Below are 15,822 nucleotides of genomic sequence, written 5' to 3'. Positions count from 1 at the left end.
TGTGGGAGGAAACCCATGCAGACACGGGGAGAATGTGCAAACTCCACACAGACAGTCACCCGAGGCTGGAATTGAACCTGGGTCCCTGGCGCTGTGAGGCATCAGCGCTAACCACTGAGCTACCGTGCCACACTGCAAAGGAAAGCTGCTCATGGAGAGGTTGAGCAATAGCAGAGGATGGAAGTACTCAAACTATAGTATTTCCAGTCAATATTTGGAAAGTTAAAGACCCCATAACAACTACCTGTTACCTTCGCTCCTATCCAGAATCATCTTTGCTATCTTTATCTCTGCGTTTCTGAAACTATTCAGAGGCCTATAGAAAGCTCCCAACAGGATGACCTCTCCTTTTCTGTTTCTAACCTCAGCCCTTACTACCTCAGTAGACGATTTCTTAAACGTTCTTTCTGCCACTGTAATGCTGTTCTTCATTAACAATGCCATACCTCCTCCTCTTTTACCATCCTCCCTGTTCTTATTGAAACATCTAAATCTTAATGAAACATTTTAAATGCTCATTTTTAATGAATATTTCACTTTCCTAAAACAGACAAATTTCTGGAGGTGACCTTCATTGTCTAGTTCTAAATATACTAGGTTCAGACCAAATTGTAGACCCACCCACTGAATTAAAAATCAGACAACTTAATTGAACAGTCTTTTACTTGTATTTAATTAAGATAATGAGGAATTAATTTTTATTAACTCTTACCTTAAACAGGAATTCCATCTAGTTATTGCTAACAAATGCTATTAATTATTTTTCAAATATATTAAATGGCTAGAAATTGAACTCTAAATATACAGTCCTGAAGACATTTTGCGCAACCTGTGCACAATGATAATAGGATTAAAATATATTATACAAAGGACTCAAAATAATTACAGTAGACACAGCTTCAATATGCTCACTGACTCACAGAACGAAGCATGTGTCCTTTCTGCCTTTTTGGTAGATAGTTCCAGACTATGGGAATTAATCTGGGACTCAGTTTTTGAATTAGACTTCCTTGCTTATTTGGCACATTCTGCTGTTGCATAAGTGTATTCAGGATACTCTGTATCTTACTTCTGCAGCACAACACACAGGGTGCCACATCACAGAAATCCACTGCTTCTCAGATCTTTATTTGTAACTTCAGGTTTTTGTTGGATCAACATTAGTCAACAAGGCTAGTAGGTCTTCACCTCACAATCAGTCATTGGTTGAGAATTGTATGCTCTAAAAGTCCTTTTGTTAAATTGCAAAGAATTTTAAACTATAAGTCAACTGTCTTTTACAGTCAAAATCTTCTGATAAATATGGAGGATGACAGACATCCTTTCAAGCCTAATTAACCTTTCAGTTGCGCATGAATAAATATTTTTTATGAACATAATGAATGTTAGCTATAGCAGAGCGAAAAGTGAATATGTGACAAAAATATAGATAGATTACTGAGCTGGCTCTCACATGCACGTGCATTAAAATAAAGCAGACATTTACAAACAAGTACGTACGCTTTGGTGATGCATGTGGACTGTCAGATGCAATCTGTCTCATTCGAGAACCGTGACAACTGAGTGCAACCAGTCTTGAGATGATGGCTGTTTTCCCAAATCCAATATTGGCTATAATCACTACTCCTCTGTTCACACTGGGATTACCACATTTTAGTTGTGTATCTATTTCATGGAAGAGCCAGTCCCGCCCAATGAACACTGAGTCAGTGGTGATGCTGGGTACTTCAAACAGAAGTGGCTTCAAGGAAATATCTGGAGGTCTGTATGGTGCAAAACGTACTGTGGAAATAATAAAATAGTCCATAGTTAGACCAGTTTCAATAATTCAATCACTACAGAAAAACAGCAAATTACCTTTAAAGAAAAACTGTCCAGAGATTCGGCAGTGGCAAAATCAGAAAAGGTACAGGATATGAAGTATTGGTTAATCGTTTCAAGGAATACCCTCATTCAGTACAAGCATGACCTCAAGTTACTGGCTACCTACCTATTTAAGTCTCCCCAAACTTGCAATTTGACTTTCAGTTCTTGGCCTTATACACTCTTCCAATGATGCTCAATGGGGGCTAAGAAGCAGTAAAGTTCATAGGCACTTTACAACCATCTAGGCTCGGAACCAAGTTCAACAATTTCATGCCATAACTACTATAATCATAGAATCCCGACAGCATGGAAACAGGCCCTTCAGTCCAACAAGTCCATACCAACCCTCCGAAGAGTAACCCACCCAGACCCATTCCCCTACCCTATTAGTCTACATTTCCCCTGACTAATGCACCTAACCTACACTATGGGCAATTTAGCACAGCCAATCTACTTTAACCTGCAAATCTCTGGACTGTGGAAGGAAACTGGACCACACAGACAGTCGCCCAAGGGTGGAATCAAACCCAGGTCCCTGGCACTGAGGCATCACTGCTAACGACTGAGCCCACTGTTCAATCTTTTTTCCCAGCTTTAGATGATAATAATTCTTCTGTTACCATTTATGTCTCTTCCAGACACCTTCTATCTTGTCTTATTTCCATTCTATTTTGCCTCGCACCATCATCCACACTGGTTATTTAATCATTCCAGCCTTCCAACTATTCGATAATTTTTCATTTGCTCTTTGCTTCCCTATTGCCTTTTTCTGCCACTGTTCCTTAAATTACTTGCACCTCTCATGTTATCCATTTTTAATGCAATAGACAATGATCTTAACTGTCTCTTCTAGGTACAGGTAGTTCTCCTTAATGCGCGTTTATTAAACGTGATTTGTCTGTAATGCGATTTGTGAATTGCCGACTTTTTTTATAAAGTGAACTTCAGTTCGCTGTTATGCAATTCTCATCCTCGACAGTAGGTGTCGCTGTATGCGGAGGACTCAACTCTGTTGGCATCACGATCAGTTGGCTTGTGTGCTTTCTTGTGAAAAGTTTTGTGAAATATATGTTGACATGTTTGTGCTAGCGGACTTGGGAAAGCATTGTGAAAATGTCTCTAAAGCCTGAGGGCAAGAAGCTGGGTGAAATGTGTTAATTTAAAAAATTAGAAATGAGATTTCACTGGAATTAACTAACAGTGAAATCACAGTGTTGAGGAGCAGTTTGAAATTTGGCTTTGTTGTTTGCATTAAAGTTTTTTTGTTTAAAAATGTTTACATGCTAAACAATACCTGCAGACTCATGAAGCTGTTTCAGTGACTATTCACTGTGGTAACCAACTGCACAAAAACCAGTACAAGGGTTGGACATGGTCAGTCACCTGCTCAGGGTGGTCAAAGTCAGGAAACTGCACATAGTGGGTGACACAGTTACTTTTGGTGTATGTGTGCAGATGTCCTGAGGGGGTGAGTCAGGGTCAGATGTTAGCGAGGATGAATGAGTGGGAAAGATGTTGCAAGAAATGGTGGGTACAGTTGCAGAGAAGATGGTGGCACTTTCACTGGCAGAATAGAGAAGATTCGGAGATGCCGGTGTTGGACCGGGGTGTACAAAGTTAAAAATCACACAACACCAGGTTATAGGAAGCACACTAGCTTTCGGAGCGACGCTCCTTCATCAGGTGATTGTGGAGGCTCGATCGTAACAGAAGTTACATTGCACTTTGCTCAAAAACCACATAGATTCATGTCGAACTGTGAGCTCAAAAACTGCATGAATTTATGTAAAACTCTGTTATTTCACTTTTTAGATTGGAATCAATCTAAAAGTCCACCTTGGAGGATGGTCACCCGAAGGTCCGAGGCTGAATGTCCTGGAACACTGAAGTGTTTCCCAACTGGGAGGGAACCCTCCTGTCTGTTGATTGTTGTGCGGTGCCCATTCATCCGTTGTTGTAGCTACCAGGGGGCTAACACCTTCAACATATTGTCTAGCTATCACCATTGTTAACAGCTAACCCGAGAATGCAACTTTGTTACATCACACTGCAAATTTTTGCTATAAATTCTGTGTTATGATTGAGCCCTCCACAATCACCTGATGAAGGAGCGTCGCTCCGAAAGCTAGTGTGCTTCCAATTAAACCTGTTGGACTGTAACCTGGTGTTGTGTGATTTTTAACAGAATAGAGAAGGTTCTTCTTCCTACATCCTGTGTATTCCTTCAGATGTTTGAGACTACACTGGCCTGGATTGCAACCATCGTCCAGATTGGCATGGTTCCAGTAGAATGGCATCCTCTTTTGGCCTGGGAGAAAAGGATGTCCTACCTCTGTATCATTCCATATCCCTAACCACAAAGAGAGATGCTAGTCCAGGTCAGGTGAATTGCCCATGCTAAATTGCCCATAGTGTTAGGTGCATCAGTCAGAGTGAAATGAGTCTGGTTGGGTTACTGTCTGGAGGGTTGGTGTGGATTGGTTGGGCCGAAGGGCCTGTTTCCACACTGTAGGGAATCTAATCTAGTTTTCTATTGTCTGCCACGCCTAGAGCCAATGTCAGGGACCATGCAGGGCAGCTCTGAAATGACAGCTCTTGTCTGGGTGCACAATATCTTTTTAAAGATGGCGCTGCACCACGGATGTAACCAATTCTGGGATATCCAGGAAGTGGTGACTTGTTTTGGAAATGGGACATGGTCTGGTAGTGCTAGAAATGTGTGAAAGGGGCACCAGTGGTAGAGAATAAATCAGGCAGGTTTTGTAAAATAACGTAATAGACATCCCAACCATCACGATGTGAAACCCTCTGAAAAACTTGACAAAACTGACACTTAGCGAAAGAAATTAAGATTCAACCTTTGATCTCTGAAGGCAGGTTTCATTCTGGGATCTGACTTGTGCAGTGTTACCATTGGATGAGATCAGAGGACTGGCTAGAATGTAGTGCAGGCAGCAGGTAATGAGTAATCAGTTGAAGATTCTGATGAATTGAACTGTACAAAACCATTCAACAGGTCAAAATTTACTTAGACCATGCTATCGTTTGGGTTAGGCTAACTAATATTTTTGTTTCGATTTTTACTGGTGTTTTTGGTGGTTTGCCACTTCTTTTCCCATAGACCTCATTATTTCTAATGCACGATTTTATCTAAAACAGCGTCATAGGAGAACTACCTGTACTGCTTTACCTGCTCTTTACTTCAAGCATTTTCATGCTAAGAATGTCAGGGTTTGTATATAGACACACTTTAAGCTATTTAATTTTAAGATATAATGATTTTTAAATGATCTTAAAGTTGACCTATTACTATTTCTACATTGTACCAGAGAAATAGAGGCATAAGGCTCATGATGCAGAATGGGATTAGTAGTTCTTGCTCAGATTGAGGTCATTAAGATTTAAACAAAACAAAATCTGGATAGAACTGGATACAGGGGTGAATCTATTCAGGACGAGGAAAAAAAAGGAAGCAAGCCTTTAAGAGCTAAAAATCACCCTGAATTGTTTCTTGGAGAATGAAGAGCCCATTTAAGGAACAAAATATAAAAGTGGGAGGGGATTGGGTACTTTCAGTTGTTTTAAAGATTAAATGGAGCAAATCTTTCTATAGTTGACAGTATAAATTGGCAATTGAAATAGTGTTTAATTAATATTGCTTTCAGTTTGTTTCTTTTTTCACAGTAAATGTCTTAGAATGTGAAATCTTGTTGCGTGATCCTTGTCAGTTCGTCACCAGACATTCAATTTAGTTTTCAACTGATCAGTCTCCTCAGGAATCATAACAACTTCTTTCACATGAGTCAGAAGTAACAAAGTTATCGCAGTATTCAAAGGAGATGCCACTTAGGAAAGGAAATGTGTCATCTTTACCTGGTCTGGCCGACATGCGACACCAGACCCGCAGCAATGTGATTGACTCTTAACTACCCTTTGCGCATTTAGGGATGGGCAATAAGTACTAACCTAGCCAGAGACGCCGACATCCCGTGAGTGAATTAAAAAAAAATTCATTAAATTCCTGCAGTTTGCTATAGCTTTTAATTAGATCATGTTTGTTTGTCTCACATAATCCATCATCAAAAAATCTGTCCAATTCAACCTTGAATATATTCAATAATCCTAACTTCATTGTCCTCTGTGGAAGAAAATTCAAAAACTAATAATACTTTGCAGAAAAGAAAATCCTTATCTCCACCTTTAATGGTAGACATCTTAATATTTCAAAATCTTAGCTAATGGAATCTACTTTCTGAAATTTGTGCTGCAAATTGATCAACTTTCAAAACACTTCAGCTTAGCATTTTCAATCGAGCTTAATGTGCTACAATTCAAGGGCCTAAGCAATCACAAATTTAGACTTTAATATGTAGAGGAAATCAGTATTATATAGCTTGAAACTGTAAGAAAGTGCAATAGCAAAATCTGTTCTGTTAGCGAGTTTTGAAAAGATTTGCAGCTCAGGTTGAGGTTTTGGATGTGATTTTGCTCACTGTGCTGGAAGGTTTGGTTTCAGATATTTCATCACCGTACTAGGGAACATCATCAGTGAGCCTCCAGTGAAGCGCTGGTGTTACGTCCCGCTTTTATTTCTGCATTTAGGTTTCTTTGGGTTGGTGATGTCATTTCTAGTTCTTTTTCTCAGCAGATGGTAGATGGGGTCCAAATCGATGTGTTTGTTGACAGAGTTCCAGTTGGAATGCCATGCTTCTAGGAATTCTTGTGTGTGTCTCTGTTTGACTTGTCCTAGGATGGATGTTTTGTCCCAGTCAAAATGGTGTCCTTCCTTGTCTGTATGTAAGGATACTAGTGATAGTGGGCAGACTAACACCAGACACCTCATCAACAAAGACAACATTGTCATGCTAGTGGACCTATACCTCACCACCCACTTCATTTTCAATAACAAGACTAACAAGCAAATCAATGGAACACCCATAGGATCACTGAAATCATGGTTCCTAGCAGAAGAGGAATGCAGAGGCTCGAATAAACAGCTCTCCACTTTTGCCTGAAATGTTGATTTGCTTGCTCCTCAGATGCTGCCTGACCTGCTGTGCTTTTCCAGCACCACACTCTCAACTCTAATTTCCAGCATCTGCAGTCCTCACTTTCACCTAGCTCTCCTAACCATCCAACCCACACTTTCGGTCTGCTACGTGGATGACGCCTTTATCATCACTAACTGAAACAAACTAGAGGTAACCTTCAAGACCATCAATAATATCCTTACTGGCATAAAAAAAGTAGAGGAAACAATAACAAACTGCCATTCCTAGATGTCATAATAGAGCAAACAGTCAATGGGGAAATTCAAACCAGCATCTACAGGAAAACAACACATACGGACCAAATACTTAACTACAGAAGCAATCATTCAAGCGAAGCTGCATTATGACATTATTTCAATGAGCCAACACACACTGCAGCACCAAGGAACTACAAAGAGCAGAAGAAAATCACCTATACAGAGTATTCAAGAAGAACGGGTATCTAATAAACACAGTCTGCCAATTTCTCAGCAACAAACCCAAACAAGCAGGCAAAACATGCCCAGAAACCCTCGTCACTTTATCCTACATCAAAGACACCTCTTAAATGACTGCAAGACTACTCAGACCTGTTAGCCCAAAAACCAACAAACACATTGAAACAGCAGCTAATTAACTGAAAAGACGCTATACAGACAACAAGCAGCATTAATGTCATTTACAAAATATCTTGCAAGGGCTCTGTGGGAAGCTAGAGAAGTGATTGCTGGGCCTCTTGCTGAGATATTTGTATCATTGATAGTCACAGGTGAGGTGCTGGAAGACTGGAGGTTGGCAAACGTGGTGCCACTGTTTAAGAAGGGAGGTAAAGACAAGCCAGGGAACTATAGCCTGGCCTGACCTCGGTGGTGGGCAAGTTGTTGGAGGGAATTCCGAGGGACAGAATGTACATGTATTTGGAAAGGCAAGGACTGATTCGGGATAGTCAACATGGCTTTGTGCGTGGGAAATCATGTCTCACAAACTTGATTGAGTTTTTTGAAGAAGTAACAAAGATGATTGATGAGGGCAGAACTATTGACTTCAGTAAGGCGTTCGACAAGGTTCCCCATGGGAGATTGGTTAGCAAGATTAGATTTCATGGAATACAGGGAGAACTAGCCATTTGAAATCAGAATGGGCTCAAAGGTAGAAGACAGAGGGTAGTGGTGGAGGGTTGTTTTTCAGACTGGAGGCCTGTGACCAGTGGAGTGCCACAAGGATCGGTGCTGGGCCCTCTACTTTTTGTCATTTACATAAATGGTTTGGATGTGAGCATAAGAGGTACAGTTAGTAAGTTTGCAGATGACACCAAAATTGGAGGTGTAGTGGACAGGATTACAACAGGATCTGGACCAGATGTGCCAATGGGCTATCACTAGTATCCTTACACACAAACAAGGAAGGACACCACTTTGACTGGGACAACACATCCATCCTAGGACAAGCCAGAGAATTCCGCACGAGAATTCCTAGAAACATGACATTCCAACCAGAACTCTCTCAATAAATACATCGATTTGGATCCCATCTACCATTCGCTGAAAAAAAGAACTGGAAGTGATATCACCAACCCAAAGAAACCTGAACACATAAATTGAAAGCAGGACATAACACCATCGGAGGCTCACTGATGACGTTACCAGTATGGTGACAAATGTCTGAAACTGAACCTTCCAGCTCAGTGAGCAAACTCACATCCAGATTTTTATACAGACAAGAGTCAAAGGTTACAAGCAAAGAACAAATAACAGGTATATAGGAATTAGGAACAGGAGTTGGTTATTTAGTTTCTTTGAATCTGCTTCACCATTTAATAAGATCATGGTTAATCTGGTTATGAGCTCAACTTCGCTTTCCTGCTTGTCATCCCATAATCCTCAACTCTATTGTCTATTAAAAATAGATGCTTCCCAGTACTTCTTTCTCCTAGGATGAAAATTTGTAACTAACATTCTCAAAATGTATGCTTCTTTAGTTTGCACCTACACACAAGGAAAGCAATAGATTACTGAGCAGCCAAAGATTATGATGCCTTAGAATTAAATTGAACCCTTTAAGATAGTATTAACAAGAACTGTAACTTACGTGAATGAGTGTGCCAAGCATGGGCATTAGTGGAGGCTAAAGCAAAAATCAGAGAAAAGCCAGAAAGTGATGTAAAATGTTAGCAAAAATCACAAGCATAAGAGTAATAATAAACAAGCATTAGACTTCAAGCATTGCACAGACTTCTGACACTAAACAGTTACATTTAATTCAGCACATAGATAGCAAACATTACAGCATTATTCTAATTTTCCTGACAGAGAATCAGCACATGATGTAACATTGTGTACTGCGGAACTAAGCAGGTGCAAGGTCAGCTGCAACAACCATTTGAGATGACAAACTACAGGGTCTTTTGTTGTTCTATTCTTGGCACTGTATTTTCAAGACTTGCTGTGCAAATCTTAATCAAAGGTTATTGCATCATTAAATGAGTAGACAAAGCACTACTTTCTAAAATCCATGTAAACACAGTCACATCAGTGTACAACCTCGGCTTTACAGCAGTCGAGAAAGTATGCAAGGAGCATTATGCATGAATGAATGAATGATTTGGATTTAACCCACTTGAAGTGTGCAAAAGCCAGGTTATCGTTATCTTCAACATTTACGAGTTTGAATCATGAGTAAATTAAAAGAAAACAGGATTTTACAGAGGCCATCCTTCAATTTAAGGCAATTATTAGTTCAAGTGAGAAATACATACAATTAAAATCTAATTAAAAAGCTTGGTGCTGCGACACAGGAAGGTACAACAGCACACACTGCCTAGATATAAACTGCAGCAGATATTGACCCGGATTAGAAGCAATTAAAATTTATGGCCTATGTGAAGACTGTTATACCACACAGGACTTTTAAATGTGCACCATTAAAATCTGACTTTTTAATGTTTTTAATCTCACACTTATGAAGTCTTGGTTCTGCTCTCATTTTTTTACGACAGTTTTGTCTGCATGTCAACATTTTTCTCATCATAAATTCCTATATTCACAGTTAAAATGGGTTTTACCAACAGAAAACCATCCCTTGATTTCACTCATTGGTCATCAGGTTGCTTCAAATTAAAATACTTGCTATTTTTTTTCTGTAATTTGTTTTCTTAATTGACTTAGTTAAGAAAGGAAGAAGAGCATGAGAATAAACTTGTAAGGAACATAAAAACAGACAGCAACACCCACATCCCACAAATGAATGAACAAGATATATATTTGGTACATACACTATTTTGCAGGTTTCAATTGATTTTTTTCAATCAATTCTCAGAGAATCCTTCAATTTAGAATGTCTTAATTGTGCTACATTTTCTTGAGGGGGGTGAGTATGAAGAGATGGATTTTACCAGACAATCATCATCAACCATGGTGCAACACAGCATGTAATCTTTCAGGAGATTTGCATAGCCCAGTAATGATCGCCTAAAACCTCTTCCATTGGGCAGAAGACACTGAAGCCTGAACACGCGTGCCAGTAGGTTCAGGGACAGCTTCTTCCCGGCCATTATTAGACTATTGAATGGACCCTCTAGCTTCAACTAATGCTGATCTTGTCAACGTTGATCTCTCTTGATCACCCTGTGCAATGTTACCTGTATGCCTCTGTCTAAATCTTTTGTTCTGTACTGCTCGTAAACAAAACTTTTCACTGTACTTCAGTAAAAGTAACAATAAATAAATGAATCAAATCTTGAACACCTTCTGTCTCAAATCTAAGACGAGAATTGGATGAAGAAATACAACTTGGAAAGATGCATACTTAAAACTGGTTGCACACAATTTGAAGATCTGTTTTTAAATTATGGATCTGAACAAAACTTTTATAGAGAGTACTTAGTTCTAGATGGTTAAAATGTAAAAGGTAGTTCTGCCACAGTTATACAATAATATTTGGAGTACTGTGAATAGGCCAGGGCACTGCAATGCAGAAAGGATATACAGTCTTTGCAAAGAGTGCAGCACAGATTCAGCAGAGTATTACCAAGATACTATAGGCTCCATTCTTAGGATAAATAGTAGAAATTAGATTTATATTTCCTTAAGTACAGAAGACTAAAGGGTAACTTGATTTATGTTTGTACTTCTATGTATGTTATATGAATTGACTGGTTGTATACTGAGGAGGAGAGAGTGAGGACTGCAGATGCTGGAGATCAAAGTCTAAAAGTGTGGTGCTGGAAAAACACAGCTGGTCAGGCAGCATCCAAGGAATAGGAGAATTGATGTTTTGAGCAAGTGTGAGCGCAGGTTTTACACCTCTTGCGATGGCAGAGGAAGGTGCTGGGAATGGAGGGTGGGTTGATGGGGGATGTGGACCTAACAAGGGAATGGTCTCTGCAGAATGCTAATAGGGGCGGGAGGGAAATATATCTCCGGTGGTGGGGTCTGACTGTAGGTGGCAGAAGTGGCAGAGGATGCTGTGTTGTATCCGGAGATCGGTGGAGTGCAAGGTGAGGACCTTGGGGGGGTTTCTGTCCTTGTTGTGGTTGGAGGGGTGGGGTTCAAGGGAGGAGGTGCAGGAAGTGGAGGAGATGAGCTGGAGGGCATTGTTGACCACGTGGGAGGGGAAATTGCGCTCTTTGAAGTAGTATATTGAGTACTTTTCTTTGGTGGTGTGGGGGGTCTCGAGCCCAATGGCATAGAGCCTTTAAATTTAATTAGACCATTCAGAGGAAATAAATGGTTCTTCACACAAAGGGTATTAGAAGTGTGTAACATTTTTGCACAAATAGAAGTAAATACTATCTCAATTAATACTTTTAAATATGATGTTGATAGTTTGTTTTTGCAACCAGGATTATTAAAGGGATATAGGATAGGGCTTAGATATAATGCAGCTCTTGTCTCACTGAATAATGTAAGAGGCTCAAGGGGTTGAGTGGCCTCTTCAAGTTCCAATGCTAAACATTTTGTAGACACTTTATGAAAAGATGTTCTTAGCGAAGCAGTGAACCAACATATTTATGCACAACATTCTTTTCCAATGAGTGACAGAATGGGTGCTTCTCTAGGATTCCACTCATATGACAATTAACTTCTGTTGTATTGAGAAAACAATACACTGAAGTGAGGTATTTCTTGATTAAGTAGGGGGATAAAAAATATCAAATGTTGTTGACTGGCAAGTCAACACAGAATATTCTTGCTCAGCAAGGGGCAAACTATCACCGACAAATGCAGACCCGGAGAACAAGTCGAGTGACTACCTTAGCAGCTATGAAGTAGTCTTTTCAAAAGATGGAGAAATGCATTTCAAGTGAAAATCAACTCCTCTATGAAAGAAATGCAAATGTGCTCCAAAAATAAGAATGAACTTCAAACAGTAAGGCAGCCAAGTAGCTCAAAGTATCTCCTTCTGAGCGTAAGGAATTCCAACTCACTGGTATGGTGTTTATCAATGGCTGGACCAGCGAGTTCCAAACCAAATCAATATAATATCATTCATTATTATGGCTTCACCAATAATTCTTCCAGAATAAAGGGTGTTTAAGGTGGGTACTTTTAAACATCACAATCCTGCATAGATCAGGTCACCACAGCACTTTGTTTGAAGAATTAACACTTCAAGCTATTCCATTCGGAGCAGAAGTCAATAAAAAGCTTAAGGCATCTCTCAACCATTGGTGTGCAATAAACCATAGTGGATGTTATACTGTATAGATACTAATAAATAGAGGAAAAGATCTGGATAACAAAATGCCATGCAACATAGCACAATCTGGTCTGCTGCTTACCTCGAATGTCCTGTGGGGTGCGACCCCCGGCCACATGCTGCCGGGGCATTCTCAGAGATGTCCGCAATGGTGTGTGTCGCTGTTCATCCAGATAAGCTAGATCTTCTAGATGGGCAGAACTTGTAGCTAGAAAACAGAAAATATCCTGAGTGTAGTTTACAGTTAAACACTGAATGAATCAAAAAGCAATTTGAAAACACAGGGATTTTTTCCCTCTGTTGAAGAAAAGGCAAAATATACTCAAATCATGCTGGACTTAAAAGGTGCTTGGAATTGCATTACAAATGTTTGATAAAGAGGAATACAGGGACCTCCTGCACAAACACACACCCAAAAATAAAGCAGCAGCTGAGAATGTGACTCAGGGCAAACCCAACAGTTTTGCAGGTGGTGGCTCCTATCTGGGGAGGATAACAATTTATTCTGTTCAGATTTTCTTGGAATCAAATTGTGAAACTGAACTTTTTTTTAATATAAAACTTTGCTTTTACAGGAAGAAAAAGTAAACATTTTTCCATTAATAATTTTCTGTCAAGAGGCATTTTGATATTTGTATTTTACCAGTTGTCAAAACTCAAGAGACATAGAACACATTTAGGAATGCAGGCTGTAAGCTAATTGAAGGCTTTACACAGCATTGCAAAAACCACACAAATAAAGCTTTAGTGTCTTTTATTTTAAGCTTTCTTACAAAACCTTCAATATAAATTAACCTTTTACTTACTGTTTACTATGGCTTTTGATTATATATACAAACAGTTTTGAAAATGAGAGCAGTGCTGACATTTAAAGGAGACAGTAGAAACACACTTGCTTTTACTTCTGAAGTTTTAACAAGTATTTGGCTTTGCAAACACATTCAATATCAATGGTCTCACATTTTCAACACAAATTCATTTTGAAATAGTCTCTCAGATGCATATAAATGTGGACATGCAGTAGGGGGCAGGAGGTGATAATCAGCAGAGAGATTCCTAGTTTTTTAAAATCTACTCATGAGATATGGCCATTGCTGGCTGGATCAATATTGATTGACCATCCCTAGTTTCCTTCAGGTGGTGATGGTGGGCTGTGTTCTTGAACTGCTGCAGTCCATTTAATGTAGGTTCACCCATAAGGGAGTTCCAGGATTTTGAATTAGTGAAGCAACAGTGATACACTTCCAATGTCAGGATGACGAGTGGCCTGTACATGGTAGTGTCATCTTATCTGCAGTCCTTGTTCATCTCGGCGGTAGTGGTTGTCTGAAGGTCAAGCTGAACATCAGTTATCAAGCTATTGCTATGCAAATACTGCTTGAAAGCACTGTTTATGACTCTTTACATTATTGATGATCTAGAGTACATTGATGGGATGGTAATTGACTAGATTTGGCCTACCTTTTGCACACAGGATATACCTGAGACATTTTCCATGTGATCAAATGAATGCTAGTCTTGTGGCAATAATAACAGCTTGGTTAGAGGTGCAGCAAGTTCTAGAGCACAAGTCTTCAGTACTATTGCCGGAATGTTGTTAGGGTCCTTGCCTTTGCAGTATCCAGTACCTCCAATTGTTTCTTCATATCACATGGATCAAAATGGCTGAAGACTAACATCTATGATTTTGGGATCTCAGGAGGAGGCTGAAATAGATTATTCACTTTCTGGCGAAGCTTGTTACAAATGCTTCAGCCATATCTGAGCTCCCCCATTAAGTGAAGATGGAGATGATTGTGGAACACCCATTCTTCCAGTTAACTGTTTAATTATCCACTACAATTCATCATTAGATGTGGCTTCAGAGTTATATTTAATCTGGTTGGTTGTGGAATCACTTGCTGATTATATTGTTTGGTATGCAAATACTCCGTTCTGCAGCTTCACCAGGTTGACACCTCAGTTTTAGATATGCCTGGTGCTGTTCCTGGCATGTACTTCTGCAGTCTCCTTTGAACCAGAATTGATCCCTTGGCTTGATGGTTGTGGTAATATTAGACTTGCTGGGCCATGAGGTTGCAAAATTGTGTTGGAGTACAATTTAACTACTGCTGCTGGCCTACAGCACCATCTATGTTTGACCCTGCTTCACAATATTTCAAACAATCTCAAGTCAACGTTGAAAACTCTCAAGGCCATACCATCCCAACTGTACACCACTATGTTGCCCCCACAATGGATCTGAGGGTCTCTGAGGGTCAATTAGCTGGTTTGTGATATGGAGTAATACCAATGACACAGGTTCATTTCCCATACTGGTTGAAGTCACCAAATGGTTCCGCGTTTTCTACTCCATTACTCACTTCAGGAATGGTGACCTTCAGGGTTAAACTCACCATCAGTTATCTCTATGCAATGAGAAAGCAGCCCTATAGTCCTCAGGGAGTATAGTGATTTTACAGTCGGGCAAAACATATACAGTAATGATGTTGAATTCTATGACGTCGTTTGAAAGGCACAATTTAGTGACTATAATACTGTCAGGCTCAACTAACTAATGATGAGAACTTTACAGGATTGACTTCGCTAAATGTGCCTTTCCATGTTTATGGTTATGCCAGTGATCATCCCAGTTTTATTCCTTTTGTCATTGTGCATAGTTGAGTGACTTGCTAGGGTTTTTCAGAGGGAAGTAAAGAGTCAACCAAATTACTGTGGGTCGGGAATTGCACGTAGGGCAGTCTGTGTAAAGATGTTAGATGTCCTTTCCAAAAGGACATTAATAAATAAGTGGCATGATGGCTCTGTTGTTACCAATGTCAAGGATCCAGGTTCAATTCCAGCCTCAGGTGACTGTCTGTGTGGAGTCTGCACATTTTCCCAGTGTCTGCCTGAGTTTCCTCTGGGTGCTCTGGTTTCCTTCCACAATTCAGAGGTGCTGAAAAATGTGTTGCTGGAAAAGCGCAGCAGGTCAGGCAGCATCCAAGGAACAGGAGAATCAATGTTTCGGGCATGAGCGAATGAGGAGGGTGTGCCAAGCAGGCTAAGATAAAAGGTAGGGAGGAGGGACTTGGGGAAGAGGCATTGGGAATGCGATAAGTGGAAGGAGGTTAAGGTGAGGGTGATAGGCCGAAGAGAGGGTGGAGGCGGAGAAGTCGGGAAGAGGATTGCAGGTCAAGAAGGCGGTGCTGAGTCCGAGGGTTGGGACTGAGATAAGGTGGGGGGAGGG

At 40.1% G+C, this 15,822-nt stretch overlaps 1 protein-coding gene across 17 annotated transcripts in view; it reads right to left on the bottom strand.

The window, feature by feature from the left end:
- LOC122540026 (protein TANC2) overlaps positions 1-15,822 on the bottom strand; it is a 1,063,581-nt gene that overhangs the window by 244,754 nt on the left and 803,005 nt on the right. For 13 of the 17 annotated variants that reach the window (XM_043675319.1, XM_043675320.1, XM_043675322.1 and 10 more), the window contains 3 exons: positions 12,676-12,801; positions 8,985-9,020; positions 1,501-1,782 (listed from right to left, as the gene is read on the bottom strand). In XM_043675319.1, coding sequence (XP_043531254.1) covers positions 1,501-1,782; positions 8,985-9,020; positions 12,676-12,801 — 444 coding nt within the window. The remainder of the gene's footprint in view (positions 1-1,500; positions 1,783-8,984; positions 9,021-12,675; positions 12,802-15,822) is intronic. The other 4 variants (XM_043675327.1, XM_043675328.1, XM_043675330.1 and 1 more) reach the window with 1 other exon arrangement.

Source organism: Chiloscyllium plagiosum, chromosome 33, assembly GCF_004010195.1.
Source record: "Chiloscyllium plagiosum isolate BGI_BamShark_2017 chromosome 33, ASM401019v2, whole genome shotgun sequence".
NCBI lineage: Eukaryota > Metazoa > Chordata > Chondrichthyes > Orectolobiformes > Hemiscylliidae > Chiloscyllium > Chiloscyllium plagiosum.
This window is presented reverse-complemented; position numbering and strand designations above follow the sequence as displayed.